The sequence below is a fragment of the Leptonotus elevatus genome, chromosome 21 (genome assembly GCF_054856555.1).
Source record: "Leptonotus elevatus isolate MCC_2025b chromosome 21, RoL_Lele_1.0, whole genome shotgun sequence".
Classification (NCBI taxonomy): Eukaryota; Metazoa; Chordata; class Actinopteri; order Syngnathiformes; family Syngnathidae; genus Leptonotus; species Leptonotus elevatus.
Window position 1 is genome coordinate 7,254,284 of NC_141259.1, and position 17,555 is coordinate 7,271,838.

The window sequence follows — 17,555 nt, forward strand, 5'->3', positions numbered from 1 at the left end:
GTGCCACAGGGATCATGTCTCTCGCCCATGTTCTTTAGCATCAATAGGTGATATACCTAAAACCTTTTTTTCTATATATATATATATATATTGTTTTTTTGTTTAGTTTTTCATTTATTAATTAATTAATTTATTTATTCATTTATTTATTTTATTATTTTTCCATTTATAGAATTTTTTTTGTATTTAATTTTTGAATTATATATTTTTTATATCCGTTTTATTTCACTTTAGTTTTTTTTATTTTGGCTTTCTCAGAAGATGTGAAAAGTAAACACAGTGACTGAGGTCTACAGTGGATCACTCACTTTCTTATGGACTGGCAGACAGAAGGGGCCAGGATAATGGGCAATGTATGATTTATTAATGGCTGCTTAGCGGAAGAACAACAAGGTAGCGGTTGCGCTAACAGACCAAGGTTACATGGGTCAGGAGAAGACTGCCTGCGTGGGTGCTTGCATTCCACAGCCCAGAGGCAACAGTAACAACAAACAGGCCAAAATAACAATGAGTGAAAGTTCTGTCAGCAGTTACCTGTGGACAGCATGAACTGATTTTGATACATAAACTAATAATGAACATTCAGAAATGTGTTGCAGCTTCTGGCCTTGAAAGGCTGAATCATGCTTGTGAGTTTCAAAAGCGACTCTAATCAAGCACTTATGGGGAATTTTTGGAATTCACTGCAGCTTCAACAATTTAACTTGTGTTCTTTCTGTGTGGCCTCAACACTCCTTAGTAATAATTAAGATTGGAAGCAAACTTTTCCTTTGGTCTCTTGAGGTCTCCCTAATTTGTTGGAATTTAGATGGTTGGTGAAAGACTCTGGTTGGTAACCCGGTGGGTAGTAGGTGATATCTGGTCGGTGCTGGATTTCACTTTCCTTTCTTTTCTTTGATCTTTCCTCGGGTCTCCTGACAACCTCACGACTCTAGCTGGATTCTGAAGTATTGGGTTTAGGTGAACGGTATGGGATTTTTAATAGGTTTTAGGTGAACTAATGAGTACACACTCACACGCACGCACACATAAACACACATACTCACGCACATGCAAAATGAAAAATAAAAAATAAAATAAAAAAGGAGAGCAATGATGATGACATGTCGAATCTGTAAAATTGACGAATGAACAATACTGAGCTCTCTCAAGAAAAAAAGAAAGAAAAAAAAGGAATCCAACTTTTAAGTCAGGTTGCATTGTAAAAAAAGTAATATTTACTTGAAAAAAAACTAATAAAGTTTTAAAGTAAATTTTACAAGGAGAATTTTTAGTATATTTTACTAGATTATTAAAAAAGAAAAAAAGAAAAGCTATGTAAGCATAGAGGAACGAAGTCATGACCTTCAGACATACTACCACCTGAGCCATGCCACGTTTGCTGTTTGCCGCTATAAAGCATAGCTTGTGTGTCCAAAATGAGACTAAAACTGGGCTCTTGGAGGTTCGAGGATTCCACCTGACTCCAGCAATATACTAACATACAGAAGATAGCTCAGGTGGTAGAGTGGCTGTTTTTTTTGTGTGTTTTTTTTTTTATAAACTTGCACTCAAAACTCTAGTTTTTTTTCAAGTAAATATATATATATATATATATTTTTACAGTGTATTGTAAATAGAGAGGGAGGAAGAAAACTGTGCTGTGTTTAGGCTTGCAATGACATGCAAGTAGATCAAGGTACTTAAATCCAGATCACGTATTTGGATGATGTTTTTTTGGGTGTGTTTCAAGCAATAATTATAAAATTATATTTCAACAGTCCTGGCAGCTGCAGGGGCGAAGAGTCTAGCCATTACTCAAGCTACATGATATGCATTTTGCGCTAAGTCACTGTTGCGTGAATGCAGTATGAAAACCTGGTAAAATGGGTGTTCTCAAAAAAAGTCAACACAATTCTCTGACAATATATCTCTCTATGCTTGATTGGCTTATAATTGAGCTGCCAAGAAGGCAGCAGTGTGAGCTCTGAAAAAAAAGTTGTCAAATACTTTCTTTTTTTTTAAAGTCTCCTCTTCGATGTTGGGGAACATGTTCGTGATAGGAATGCTGGGTGAGTAAGTGAGATTTAGTCCTCACCGAAAAACCACAACATGAGAAATCGGAAAGCGAGCTTCAAAGTCAGCGAAGACCAGCTGGTGGACATAAACAGAACATAACTTCTGGAAATGTTTTATGGAACCTGAGGGATCAAATATACTCATCAAAGGTCCGACCTTCCACTGGATGCAAAGCGTTATAATGGCTTTATCAAAATAATAAGAATCATTTTTGTGATAATAAGAAAAATATGTTTTGGGGGCAAACTAACATGCAAGCAGCACGTGTTTTGCCTCATGTATCCTCAAGCTCCATTACCAGACGTTGTAATTAAATCCTCTTAAATATTACTCAAGGACTGCAGGACCCACGAGCCACCTTCACACCATTCCATCTATTACAATATTCACCTGATGCTCTTATGGTTTATTTTTAGACATGGCACCTCTTTGGGACCATTTAATTATGTATGTCTTCTATTCATTGCACTGATACTCTTTCCTCACAGGGGGACGCATTAGTCTCATAACAAGTAATATTAAACACAAATTTGTCACATTTTTCACTTAATTAATTAGGGATGTCTGTAAAATTTAATTTTAATAGCTGCTTCAATACTTTTCCCATTATAAGGACATTTTTGGGAATATTTTACACTTATGTTGCGCAATACGGGAAAAACAACAATAATAAAAATGGTTAAATGAGCATTCTTTACTTTGTAAATGTATTAATATTTTATGACTCCACTCCAGATCTCATTACATTGTACAGGTTGACCCAATGGACCTAATAACCCCTGTCATGTTGAATCATTGTTAGGGCTCCATTGTTTTTGCCATCCATGACACAGCTGTGAATGACTACAGCTCTGAGTCATGATTATGAAACAATGACATGGTCTTTGGACAGGAAAGGAAAGAAACCTGGAGGTATATGTCACGTCTGGCAGCTGCTTGATGAGTCTGTCTCATACAATTCAACTGACCATTTAGAGATCATGACACTAATTCCTGCATGGGCCAAATGCATACTCTTTCTTTTAATTATATCATATCTCTAATGGTTACATTTAGAATCCAAGTTTTCAGCATCTCCACTAAAGTGGGATTTTCTACGCTTTCGCTATTTGTGTGTTAGCCCTACATGAGGGGGCTCAACTGTAATTATATTGTTCCAAAAAATAACACGAATGCAAATGGAACACAGCAACACTTTGCCTGTATGAGATCCGGCTGTGTTGTGGCTACCCGTTTTGCATATATATTGTTCCCAGAATGCATTGTGTGGCACAGTTAATGAAGTTATAAATTTATGTTGCCAATAATGTAATTTGTGTTGTATTTAACACGCTTATGTCAGTCTATGATTTTATTTTATTTTTTTAACAAACCGTAACTTTAGGTGGTGTGTAAAATAATGACATCCAGGGCAATTCCATGTACAAGTTGTATTGTTCATCTGAGGATTGCTTGTGAAATTATGAATTTATATGTTGTGATTGTGGCCATCTGATTAATTGGTTTGTCTACTTTTTTTTTTTTTTTTTTTACTTTACAAAATCATCTCGCGGGCCGGATTAAACCCCTTTGCGGACCTGATCTGGCCCGCGGGCCGGATTAAACCCCTTTGCGGACCTGATCCGGCCCGCGGGCCGTACGTTTGACACCACTGAGCTAAAGCATACTAGAATAAACATTGCAGTCAATAGCTGGAACTGTTATGAATTATAGATGTGACTCATAAAGCATAAAAAGCTAACTTAATGTATGGCACACATGCCGGCGTATATAATGTTGCCATTGTGAGTTGTTCAATAAAAAGGCTTTTAAGTATCGACAGTTGGGCTTTCTCCAAGACAGTGTTAATTATTCATATTGTGTGCGCGTGCAATCAATGGCAGCTGCCTGACAGTGACCTGGTCCGGCTTTCATTGAATCATTCAGACACTCCAGTGACTCTTTGAGGCCATCAGATCCTTTCTCTCTAATATGCTTCCAGCTCCTTAGTAATTCCCCCCATTATGGTCCCCCGAGGAACTCTTAGTTCCCGTGCCACCGTGCGCTGATCCACAATGTGCAAATGCAGGTGTTTTCTTGACAATGCTAAGTGTTAATCAAGTTTTCCTTCTGGCGCTAGCCTGACTTCATAAAGCCGATGATCAGGCCCTAAGCCGGGGAGTCTGGGGTGCGGGCTAATTCATTTTCATTTCAACCTGCTGCAGAGACTCCTGCTGTTCATCCTCTTAGGCTTCAAAGAACACAGTGGCTCATACAGGAGGATGATATGCACAAATCTCCCACCTTCATGCTCCTCTGCAGACTTGAATTTTCATGAGGAATAAAAAGTGGGTTGACAAGTGAAGTGAGTTCAAACAAATGAAAAAAAATTAAATAAAAACCAAAAAAAGCTTATTTCAAGGATTATCTCCTCCATCTTTACTCACAACCAAACTCGAAGGACATCTGCCTGTCTGTGTACACCAAAAGCAGAGCATAGGAAAATGGCCAGAAACCAAAAGGTCACCTGTCATGAATTATAAAACTGTTTTCCACAAACCGCAGCCAGTGAATGATAATGAAATAAATAATGAATGAATGTGATGCATCGCATGGTGCACGGAGATGATTTGTACGTGCCGCGAGGGGACCGGAGCTTGTTGCGCCGCCGCAGACCGACTTAATGAAAGCGCAATGACAAATTCAACTCTTTTAATACCACTTGTGATAATTGGGCTCGTGCTCAAAGTGCTCGACACGAGTGCTACACACTCCTCAGATGGCATAAATTACATGGCAACCACAGACTTGGCTCTTTAGTTCGCTTTGACATTAGAAGGGTTCTGATCTGATTAGTATCGGTCAACCGAGCAAGCCCGTTAGAGTGGATCCATTTTAAAATCCACATTTTCCTGCCAAATCAAATTTTCGATACGATCAATACTGGATAAGAAGGGGAGTCTAGAGTGACAACAAATCATTGTGGGGGTCTTTCCGCTGGGAAAGAGACGCGTTGGGATAGAGTGCTCAAGAAGCTGCTGTCATCCTTAGTGACCAGAGCCAAAAATTCTGTCTCGAGTCTGCATTCAACACATTTTGTTGTTGTTTGAGACTCGGCCATTGGATAGCAAAATATTTTTTATTGACTCGACCAAGTCCAACCATTACGGAAGAGGATTAGGGCTAGTGAAGAGGGAGAAAAAAAGGGTTGGCAGGGTTCACTTTATTCTCAGAATTCTGACTTTAATCTCAGAATTCTGACAATTCTGACATTAATCTCAGAATTCTGACAATTCTGACATTAATCTCAGAATTCTCACTTTATTACTTTAATATCAAAATTCTGACTTGAAAGTGAGAATTCTGACTTTAATCTCAGAATTCTGACTTTAAAGTGAGAATTCTGACTCTGGCGTAGAGCTATGAATTGTGGAATAAAGTCAGAAGTCAGAATTCTGAGATTACAGTCAGAATTCTCACTTTCAAGTCAGAATTCTAAGAATAAAGTGAGAATTCTCACTGAATGCTGAGAATAGTCAGAATCCTGCCAACCTTTTTTCCCCCTCTTCACTGGCCCTAATCCTCTTCTGTAAACTATGTCTTTATTCCTGAAATTGAACATCTTCCTTCAAAAGAAACTTGAAATAAAGTTTTTCAGATAGTCCAACATTGACATGGCCACCCAGTAAGCATTTTCACAAATTTTGTGGTTGTGAAAATCTTATGTAAATTTTAGTCTTGATCTCATCTGGATTTGAACTTGGACTCTGACCTTTGTAGACTCAGACTTGACTTAAACTCGGACCTTTGTGACTCAAACTTGACTTAAATTCGATATAAATGGACTTGACTATCAACCCTGGGTTTGATCTGTTCTTGCCATTAGAACTGTCTTAATACTTCATGTGCATTAATACTAATAACATAGTAAGTACATTAGTTTATGGTGTTTTAATTGGGAATAAGAGGCCTAAAGAAAATGACATTACACCACTACTACACTACACTTTGATATTTTTTAATTTCTGTGGACTTTCTGTAAAACCAGAGATTATATTTCCAAATTAGTATACTGTAATCAATTTTTTTTGTTGGCCTTTTAACATTGGAAACTCAATTTTCTTGTCCTTAGGTGGCTAGATTGGCATTTTAAATCAACCTTGATAGTCTCTCTTTTACAAATAATTCTGTGCAGACCCTAAATGTGGAAATCCCACTAGGTGAACAACAGAGTCTTAGTCATTTCCTTGACTATGTCTACTATAGCTAAATGCTTAAATGGCGTCCTGCCGTCTAATTGACTGATTAGTTATTGAGCCTTTCAGAAAGTATACCCGATAAGGGGACTGATGACTATAAATCTGAGGAAAAAATAACATGTCTTTTTCAAAGATATCATGTGTGGGAAAAATGCAACAAGTTATGTTTGCTTCCTGATCCACTCAGATTCACGCTGTGTTCGTCCACAAGAGAACGTGGGCCCCTTCCAGACTTGCTCAGTCACCCACAAATCCGAAATCACAAAAGAAAAAGAAAAAAGCGAGGTATGTATGGGAGAACACACACCAACCGGCACACATACACACTCTCTCACTGATTAAATTAGAGCACCATGGGATCCCAAGACAATATTTTCACTGCAATAATAAAGGAAAAGCTTGCTTATGACTTTCCGCAAGTAAATATTTGGCTTGCGGTTGGCTCTATTATTCATCCCCTCAGGAATACTCTGGGGCCAAACTTTTCGGCAATGAAGCAGAGAGAGTTGAAAAAAAAACGAAAGAAAAAGAAAAACAGTCTGGGAAATTACCAGGCCTGAAGGGACATCTGATAATAAATCAAACACGCCCCATTTGCATCTAGGTAGTTCACTGGCTCAATCACTGAAGGTGCTTGAGCTGTGGCTTGAGTTACGTGATTTACTTCCATGATCATCTTTTTCTTTATATATTGCTCCTATGTGAATAATGATTGTTGAGTAATGTCGATAAGCCGCCGGACAACAATCCATATAATAAAATAAAATAAAATAAAGGGAGAAGAAGCTGTGTGACTGGGAAGGCTGCCAAAATGTGTGTACAGGAGTGCTGCTCTCTCCAATTCCAAACAACCTCTTACATGCTACTGGAATGGCAGAATTAATAGGCAGGGCAGAGAGACATGATAAGACTTTCTTTTTCTTTTTCAAACTCATCTTGTTGCACATAAAACAAGCATTAAAGCTGTATGCAAAGTATGAAAATCTATAGCCTATAACCTGTATACTACACCTTAAGTGTTATGATTGTGTTTTGGATTGGGTCATGGTGCCATTGTGTGATGAAGTTGGTGTATTACGCTTTCACAGTTATTATGCTTTTGCAGTTACTATGTCCCTTATGATGATAATGTGATGACGACGATGATGTTTTAACCGCATTAGCCACTCTTTGTTTGTCTAGTCTTATGCAGTTACTATGTTCCTTAGGACGATAACGCGATAATGAGGGTCAGTTTCTATGTGCATATAGTAACCACTCTAAATGTGTCCAGTCTTATGCAGTTGCTATGTTCTTTGTGATTATAATGTGGTCAGTTGCTATGTGCCTATTTTAGTCGCTCTTTTGTTTGCCACTTTTATTTTGTACTTGCTATGCAGTTGCTATGTCCCCAATGCTAACATACTAATGGTTGTCTAAGAGATAACCTTTATGTTTTGAAATGTAAGATGATCCTAATGGTCATGGATTTGAATGCTAATGCTAGCCTAATATTAGCATGTTACATCATGACTGTGATGGGGTTGTTTGAAACCAGGCGCTGTGTGTTCAGGTACTGGCGGGTGTGTGGGAAAAAAACACTATCGAGGCAAAAAGTGTTTCTAGCTCTGGTTACATAAGTCTACTTATAAGTTCATAGTTTGCTTACAGAGCTAAAAAGTATTATTTTGGACTCAAGTCTGGTCCAGCAGGACTCTTATGTCAACGTCTGGTCTTAACAAAGGGAAACAACGACATTTAATGCGACTGGCAGGTCAGCATTGCTGTGTTTGGCAAAGCCATTAAAATATGATATTTAGATGTCCTTTAATCTATTTGTTTCTCTAGGTTTGCAAAGAAAATGGATGGATGAGTGTTGATCGTATCTGGTAATGACACATTTGGTTACCTGTATCCACTCCTTGTTTGAGTCCTGTGCTGGGGTCCACGCATTCTCATAGTAGTTGAGTCTGGAACGCTCCGGGGACCAGCTTGGGTTGTACTGGGATGAAGACACGATTTGGTCAGATGTTATCTCACCCGATTCCATTCCCAAGGGGTCACTGCAGTCAAAGTCTGTGAAAGAAAGGTTGACAACATGATGAAAAGAGGAGAAACTGGGAGATATTTGAGTACTAAGCACTGCGTTGCCACACAATAGATCGAGCAATATGTTTTCAGTGTCTCCGAGTTCCAGAACTCATCTCTGGGGAGGAGGATGGCACATAACAGGCACTCAGTGCTGAGGTCCAAAAAATAACTCCGCATCAGAGATGCTTCAGTAAATCCTTTCTGTTTTCATTCTCCCTTGGTTTTAATGGATTCAGGTTGGAAGTGTTCTGCATTAAGAAGTAAAAATGTCCCCATAAAATATTCAGAGTAGGCTAAGTTTAAGTCTTTTTAATGCTTTAAAATGCCACTTCAGAGTGGATCTGCTTCCCTCATCTGTGGGATCTTTTTTTAAACATGTCATTATCGTTTTCAATTTAGTCTCTTGGGAGAGTTTAAGCGGATTTACAATCTGTATCTCGGGGTTGTAAATCACAATCAAAATGACCCGCCACCCAGGTTAAGCGATGGGTTATGTTGTTTTTGTGTTGACATGGGGCCTCCGTTTCCAGACATGCTAGGCTCCGTGGTTACAAATTCCGCTGGGTCAGGTTGCGGTCGACTCAGCTAACCCCGGGGAGGTCAGACATGCTGACACCTCTACAGGCGGCGCCATTGCAATGGCCAGCCAAAACAGAGGATCTCTCCTTGTGTCACTGTGGCTATATACCTGTACAGTTACTAGGCTCTGCATGTTTGTGTTTCAATAGTTTCACATTTTCCTTCAGATTGATATGTGGTCATACGTGTTGGCGAGAGAAAAACACGCTCCACTATAATCTTGGAGTTCTCTGTCTGGTCTTGTCAAACCGACATCTCATCCGTTCAGTCATGTAGCCGACTGACTGGCAGAAACACAAAGAGCTGCTTGTTTGTAACCACTGGCACAACCTGATCAGGTGAGCTGTCAGGCATCACGTAGTGCAGGATTACAGCCTAGAATGTGATAAACGTGATCTGAGGAGTTAAGAGTATAAAAAAGGCCTTGCCTTTCAGCCCCTTATCACCTTCATCAATGACTTTCAGCTATTTTCATTCAACCGTTGCTTTTACCAAGCAGGGACAGAAAGGCAGGATTGTTTTCGTCCATCGCATCAGCTAATAAAGTCTGATGCTCTACCATGTTGTCAATATGAAAAACTCAATCTGATCTTAGATTTGTGATTAAAGAAACTCAAGTAGCTTGGGGCTAATCAGCCAAGAATGACATCATCACAATGCCTTACTCGTTCTAATGTTTTTAGTTTGCGTGTCTCCCCTCAGGGTAAGACTTTGGAGATGATTAGTAGATTTGGTGAATGTCAGACATCTCCTGTGCTAGTCAAAGGCACACTTTGTGTGTGTTTTAAGGGTGGTCTTCGCCTCTGGACAGATTTATGACTCCTAGCTGCCCTGTCTTTCTTAATGAAATGTATAGTTGGAGCGTTTTTGCACAATGGGGTCACGAGGGCAATCCTAGTGACTGCGATGCCGCATGTTAAAACACCAGACTTGTGTGTGTGTGTGTCTACCAAGTGGAGAATCCACATTTTGTGTCACGTCTAGGCCTGTTGTGTGGTAATTTAGGACTTGTAAAACACATTCCAGGACTAAAGAAAACAAATCTGTTAATTTGGTGTTTATCATATAAGAACTGTTGATTTTTCTGGAACTGCATCGATGAGAATCCTAATTTATGCTTAGCTCTGTGTGTTTCTTCTTTGCTGACATCCTTTCATAGTGTGTTTATGCCAACTCACCCTCTGGAACGGTCCTTTCGATGACTGTGAAGTTGGCAGAAAAACCCTCCTTGGCGATGGCACTGTCAGTGTTGATTGTAAGTGCCAGGATGCCGGTGTAAGAGATGATTCTTCCTGGTGTGTTCTGCCCACAGTACCGCCCAATGTACGGTCCAACTAAAGGGGAAAATAAATGGGGAAATTCAGGCAAAGATTGGACTGGAGCTCGACTGTCTTATTTGTCATGTAACAAAATCGTTTCAGTGAGCCCAGTGACAAAAACCTAGTGTGGTTTGCCAAGAAGACATTCTCAGGCCAGTACGCCTGCCAAACGTATTGTATTGCCAAAATGTTTCAATGTAAATTAACCTGTCCTGGATTTTTTTCCTTTTCTCTGCAGTTGACTGAGGCCAGTCCACGGTATTTCCTGCTACCAACAGGTGGTAGAGACTTTAAAACCAGAAGTTTAAATTTTGATAGTTCTTTTCCTGTTCTGTCATGACAACAGGCTTGGTTTCCATCAGCTAAAGCTATTATCTATGAAGAAGGTTTATTCTCACATAAGGTTGGTGACATCACAGAGATCTACAACACCTAGCACTAAACCCAATTCACCAGTAGCCTACCCGGAGAAAAGACTTCCAACATTCTGTGGCCCACTATGATTAAGTATAGTAAGGTTAGGTTCCTGTTATCACTGTTTGCCGGCTGTAAATACCTTTGACCTTTCCTATCACCCAACCCGGTGACCGGATGTCACAGATTAACCGGGACAGTCTCGTTTTGAGCCTTGTGTCCAGAGTCCAGGCGAATTTCACCAGCTCCATTGTTTTGTCCCGTATTACGCAGATCCCGTTCCGGCGTCGCAGTTTTTTAGTCCAGTCAGCAAACCAATTGCTTGGGCCGTGTGTATGTCCATCACATAGTTGTCATAGTGAATCATACCATTAACCTAACTAAATCTAATCGCTAAACAGGCGTGTTTTCATGATACTGGAACCAGAAATACTTCCTGCTTATGTGTCTAAAAACCATGGGAAATGTAGTTCTACTAGCCTAATGCTGCAGTTGCCGGTCAAGCCCAATGCAAGCTGAGATTTTCTGGCGTCATATTTCCAATGTTGCAACATGGGACCGGCACAAGGTGAACGGCACAATAGCTGCCAGAACTGCGTAAAAAAGGTTGGACAATGGTAAGTGCATTGTCTTGTTTAGCGCTGGTGAGCTGTCAACCAAGATAGCATTTAGCATTATCTAAAGCAATAACACAACTACCAGTCACCACATTGACTAGCGATTACATTTGTTATAAATAGTTCCTGGTGAGAACTTATTGTATATTTGATTTTCAACAAAATTGGGTTTTTAATTTAGAAAATCTGGTCACCCAACCCTTTTATTAATGTTGTTAGCACCAGAGCCAAAAAACAGCAACGTCTGAGCAACAAGTTGAGACACAAAAGAGGAACTGTAAAAGACAAAGCAATAAAGCCTCATGTGGGGCCCGTTCCACTAAGCGAAGTGAGAAGAATAGAATAGAGGTGGGAATGTAAGCAGCAGAGGGAGGTGATGGCAAACGCAATGACCTTGCTCTGTGCGCTATGATCCATGCTCCTTTGTAAGAATGCACCCACGTTGGTGTGCACAGACCTGTGGCTTATCTGTGATTACTAATGCTGTGATCAGTGGTGAGTGTCAGTACAGCCTCCCTGCAGCCGGCTGTCATCCCAACACGCCGCTCCCTGTCTATCTGATGGATAAAAAGGCAAAGGCCAGGCCCCGGGGATTTTTAGGGGCACACAGTGGCGGCCCAGATTAATCTTCAATCTTCTGCATACACATGGTTTGTGTACGTGTGCTTTAAAAAATGCTAAGGTACTGGCTGAAGACAAAAAAAAAAAAAAAAAACACCCGCAAGATTATCTGCATGACTCACCGAGCATGAGGAGATTTTAATTAAACCTAAATTAGCATGTGCTTTCTTCGTTAATTCACACATCATCGAATCAGAAGACGGAATCAGAGGTTTTTCCACTGTTTTCTGACACACTCCAGTTTGTGGCAGTAAGTTAGCAAGGTTCCTTCTCCTGCACTACTGATCCTGCAGGCACCTCAGGATGCACAGCAAAAGCAGAGAAAAGAAAAACCTCCTGCTGAGTATTGTTACACTTCAGTGATGTGACAACATGACAGTCTGAGGTGGTGGCGTCCAGTCTTCACCCTGACAAGAGCCAAGTGTTTTACTGTCATACCGAGGTGAGACTTTTCAATATCACAAAACATGTGTTTATTTGTTTGTTCTTTGTCTTAATGCTTTTCAATGTGCAATGACGGTACTAAAATGAGTAGGCAGGGCGAGCTTCATGTACGTAGTGCTTTCCAAGCCAGAGTTAGCTAGCGGGTGCTGTTTCAGGCAGCCAACTGCCTGGAAATGCCATTTGAAGGAATATCTCTCGCGAAGTTGATGCTAGTTTTTCATTAGCATGTCAATGGAATGCTCCATTGACTTTAGCATTAGCGCTAGCGATGTTTTAAAAATGAAGCATGTTTTGTTTTGTTTTAAATACAGTATACAATGTATGTAATTATTGTTGTGTGTTTAGTTTTTCGAGTAAATTTCAACTGTTTGTCATTAAACAGTTTAAAAGATGCTTAGGGATGACAGAATCACATACGATACACGCTTGCTAGCAAGCAACATGGTGCATTCAGGGTACTTACACAACATTGGGAAATTTCGATTAATCATCCAGCCAGCCCCACAATACAATATAACTGAATTGACTCTTGAGGGCTGCAAAGAGAAAATCTCACCTCCAGGAAAGCCATCCCAGATTTCCAGACGGTCATAACGGCAGAACACCCCAGCTGGGGGTGTTGTGTCAGCCTCTAGCTCAAAGCTCTCGAACTCCAAGATAATTTCTGACATCCTTGGGGCAAATATCATAAAAGTACAGTCCAGGTTGTTGGGGTACTTTTCTGGAAAGCCTGGCGATTTTATGACACCATTGTTGGAGGTGAAGTTCCTGGAGCATTCAGGACCTGCAAGAAAGACAGACAGAAAGGACTCTTTAATTGTAAATTACAACCAAAAGCAAGGACATTTTTTATTTTTGATGTTCTACAAAAATAAATGTTGGTTGTTTCTTTTTCTATACAGCATCGGTTCACACTGCAAATAAACTTGCTAACATTATTTCAAACCTCATCAATATTCACAGTCAAACACACCATTTGACAAAGCTTCATGTCCCAGTTTAAAGTGCTTACTGTCAATGGCTGAGCATTAATACATTTCCTGCATTATCCCAGTCTTAGCAAGAGATTAGAATTCACAAATCAGTGACATTCGATAAAAAAAGGCGCTGACAGCCACAGGAAACTTTTGAAGGAGTGACAGAATAAGTTTGAGGCGATGATGTTCTCTACGGAGGCGCAAATGCAGATTTTCAATGACCCTGCTTCGCACAAGCACACAGTCATGTGTCATCCAGGGCAATTATTTGGAGCTATTACTGGCAGAAATGTGCCCAGGATAACATCATTTCCCCACTAGTCTGACAGCCTGCGTGATGGGTGCAGAAGGGGTTGACCAAAAACATAATTGCAAGGATTTCCCCCCCCTGCTAAAAACCAGCAGGCTACAGTTGTCGTAGCTGAAGTAAATGCGGTAAACTGCTTTTTCCCCACTCAGGCATCTTGCTGGGCCACAAATTCAGGCCATCATACCCGCTTCAGCCTGTCCACTTGCGGGGAAATTAAAGTGAGAAGCATGTCGATTTGCTCTTAATTCAAGTTGAAAGCCCCGATGAGGGGCATTTTAGAGAGTTGACATTTAGAGCAGCAGGGAAAGTGTGCCATTTGAAAACAGTAGGTGACAATCATTTCAAAGCTTTAACACATAATTGGGCCTTGGAAATTGGAATACTTTGAGGAGAATGATTGGGTCACAAGTTACTGCTATGATTTGCTTTACCTCGATAAATTTGACACATTTTTGTGGAGAAGATGCAAAACTCTGGTTGACCATGTTCCATGTGTGCTCTCAACAGAGTACTTCCATTTGTAACCCTCTCACCGTGCTCTATCATGAATTTGGGCGCGTTCGGAAATACGCTCTAAATTCAGAGCGCTGCAAAAATTGAGTGCCGGTGCGCGCACGAGGCACTCAAACTGGGGACGTTGTGTGTTGGGCAGTAGGAGATGGAAAAATGAAGTTTCATGAAGCACGTAATATTTTTTTACTCCTGTAGATGGTGCAATTGGTTTAAATACAAACCAATTTTACATTTCTACTTCATCTTTAAACCAAAAGTGCCACCGAGAGGAGTCAAAAACTCACAAGTGCTTCATGAAGCTTTCATGAAGCTTCATTTGTCCGTCACTAGAAGAGCGCATTCCAAACATGCACACTTTCTGTGTCGTGCATGGACTTCAGACCATATTTCCAAACACACCCGTTATCTCTGCCTGTATATTTAGTAGAATCCACTACAATAGATAATGTCTCAACTCGCACAACCTGCCCATATCCCACTGAGGGGGAGAACGTTTGCAAATATTTGCAAAGTTAACGAATGTTGATTTATTCGTTCGAAATTGCAACGTTCGCTAAACGATTGCCATACGTTCGCCAAATATTTGAATGGATTTTGCTGTTGCAAGGAAATTTTGAATATGTTTAAAATTTAGGGCACGTTTGACCTGGAGAACACTCTTATTTATTTATTTATCTATTTATTGAGTTTTTTTTATTGCCTAACAATAATATAGTGTAATTTCACATCCACTTCAGTAGGGGGCAGTGGTACTGTCATTTATGAATTTATTTTTAATTACTGTATTAGTATTTAAGTATTTTAGTTTTAATTTAATTTCAAGCAAATTGATGAACTTCAAATCTTTTTGGTGGCAAACTAAAAAAAAACTTGTGGCACGATTGACCTCTGGGAAGATTTTTTTTTTCCTTCTTCTTTTCACGATGTACTGGAATAAAGTGTGATGGCACATCCGCATCAGTAGGCAGTTGCACTTATTTATTTATTTATTACAAGCAAATTGATGTACCTCTACTTCAAATCCTTTCTGTGGCAGACTAAAAAGATAAGTTAATACATTTATTTTATTTGTTGTAAGTTGTTCTATATTTTTTTCTTTAATGTTAACAAGGTTACAGTGTTAAGCAGAGTATTTAAAATTTATTTTTATTTTTATTGCAAACAGACAACACAACTTTCTCAAAAATCTACATAAAAAGATAATCAATACAATATCAATAGCATTGATAGTGTTCAGCAGAGGTGCACTTATAACAATTTTATATACCGTATAGTATACTATTTAGTCATTGCAGAGAGTTAGGGGAGTGCAAAATATTCGCTTCTTCCTAAGGGGGCATAACAGAAAATAATTGAGAAGCCCTGCATTATTAACCTTATGATCACACAATGTTCATTTTAAGACATGTTGTAAAAGAGATAATAGTTGAGCTGTTAGTATTTATCACATTGGTTGGCCGCTTCTTCTGTAGCTTATTAAAAGCCCATTTACAGCCATCGTTTTATATTAATCACAGTAGTAAAATGACACAAGAGGGCGAACCCTAGAGCAGCATTGAAAAAAAAAAAAAAAGACTCCTTATGACTATTTTAATGGTTGTGGCTCAATTTTTTGTGAGCTATTCAGTTAATCTCCCCTAAGAGGAGGAAAGCACAAGAATCCAACCCAGGATGTTTGCTGTTGTCTGCTTGATAGCACAGCCCCTCTTTCCTGCGACACCATCAGTCCACAGAGCATGTTCTCACGAAGCCGTGATGACAAGCAGCATCACAGGAAATGTATATCCTGTTGTCAGCCAAATACACGCTCCCAACTGACTCAGCGTCTGCCTGTTTTATCGCCCAAGACGTTTGGATCTATCCTGGCGGAATTTACCCACAGGGTCAAAATAAGTAACAGAAAGGGAATTTGTGAGGAGTGACTCCGACAAGAGCTCATCACAGAGTAACACGCACACTCACATGTGTCATCACATCGGAGACAAAACAGTCAGTTTAGCCACAGTAGTCCATATACTGCTTTGAAACAAACGACATTTTATGACAGGAGATACGAATAGACGTAATGCTGAGTGACGACCTCCAACTGGGGGGGCTACAACATTTATTGCCAGCAGTAATGGCTTCTTTTAGCTCCCCCGCTGAATTAAGCCGTCTGTGCTAGTGAGTGGAGTAAACAAATGTCAAACGTGGCTCATTTGCTGAGTGATTGGCTAAAATATGCTTGTCAAATGCTATGTGGTTGATTTCAGACCTTGTTGGACTTTACAAATATTCATTAGATTATTTCTCAACTGCCCCACAAGCAGCAAAAAAACTAAATAACATGCATCAAGCTCAGTGCTACACCACAACCAGCTAGCTAGCAACACGGTTCGCTGGCTACTAGCGTGGCTAAACATGTTGCGGATTCGCTCTTGAGTCAATAATCATCACCTCCATGGCGGTAAGCTACATGTGACAAGTATCGGTCTCACAAAGGGATGACGAGGAAAGATGGAGAAGCCATGCTAATTGCTAAGCTAACCTGACGAAGACTGACACGGCTAGCGCGTTTAATATCGAAAGTCCTAATGTTGATGTTAGCTAGCTGTGGGGGCTAGCGAGTTGATTACTAGTCCTATTGAGCAAAACAGCTACTGCACCATAACAAGGTAGTAGTCCCGCTAACAAAACTGTACATTTAGAATCCACTACAATAAAAAATGATGACTAAAACCTGCCCATATCCCACTGTGGGGGCGAACTTTTGCGAGTCTTTGCAAAATTAGCGAATGTTGATTTCTTGTCAGGGTTCGCTCAACGTAGTAACATGCGCTAAACATTTGCTAAACGTTTGCCAGACGTTTGCCAAGTGTTTTTGTCGTCGCAAGGAAAAGCGGAGAACATCCAACTTTGAACAATAAAATAAGGCAAATTAATAAGAGTTTGGATTCCGGAGACAAAGTTTACCTGCGAAACAGAACTGCAGATTATGCTATGTTATGTTATGCTATGCTATACGCCGGCCAGGAGTAACCTATAAGTCTAAAAATATATAAACGATTTGGTCAACAAATGAATGAATGAGTGAATGTATGAACTTGCTTCTTAAATGAAGTCATTGATTTGCAAAACTGCTCCGCAAGGGAAAAAAAATACATTTTGAGCAGACAATGAGCACACTGCTATTACCATGAAAAAGAGTGTAACATTCCTCAGCACATTCTTACGTCTGTGTTTAGTTTACACAGAGCGGCAAGGCGTATCATCGGACAGTGGAAACCATGTCAAAGGGGCTTTTTTCTTTCTCTTCTACTTTGTTTTCATTAGTTCCTCACTCGCTCTCCTTGGTTGCTAGTTTTTAGCATCTGCAGTGATAGGAGAGGGTATTTTTTTTCTGAGCTGCTATGTAA

The 17,555-nt window shown here is 39.9% G+C and overlaps 1 protein-coding gene across 2 annotated transcripts in view; it reads right to left on the reverse strand.

Annotated features, from left to right (window-relative positions):
* Positions 1 to 17,555, reverse strand: part of nrp1a (neuropilin 1a) — a 70,506-nt gene that overhangs the window by 24,840 nt on the left and 28,111 nt on the right. For both annotated transcript variants that reach the window (XM_086065706.1, XM_086065705.1), the window contains exons 5-7: positions 12,917 to 13,144; positions 10,124 to 10,279; positions 8,185 to 8,351 (exon numbers count right to left, since the gene is read on the reverse strand). In XM_086065706.1, coding sequence (XP_085921832.1) covers positions 8,185 to 8,351; positions 10,124 to 10,279; positions 12,917 to 13,144 — 551 coding nt within the window. The remainder of the gene's footprint in view (positions 1 to 8,184; positions 8,352 to 10,123; positions 10,280 to 12,916; positions 13,145 to 17,555) is intronic.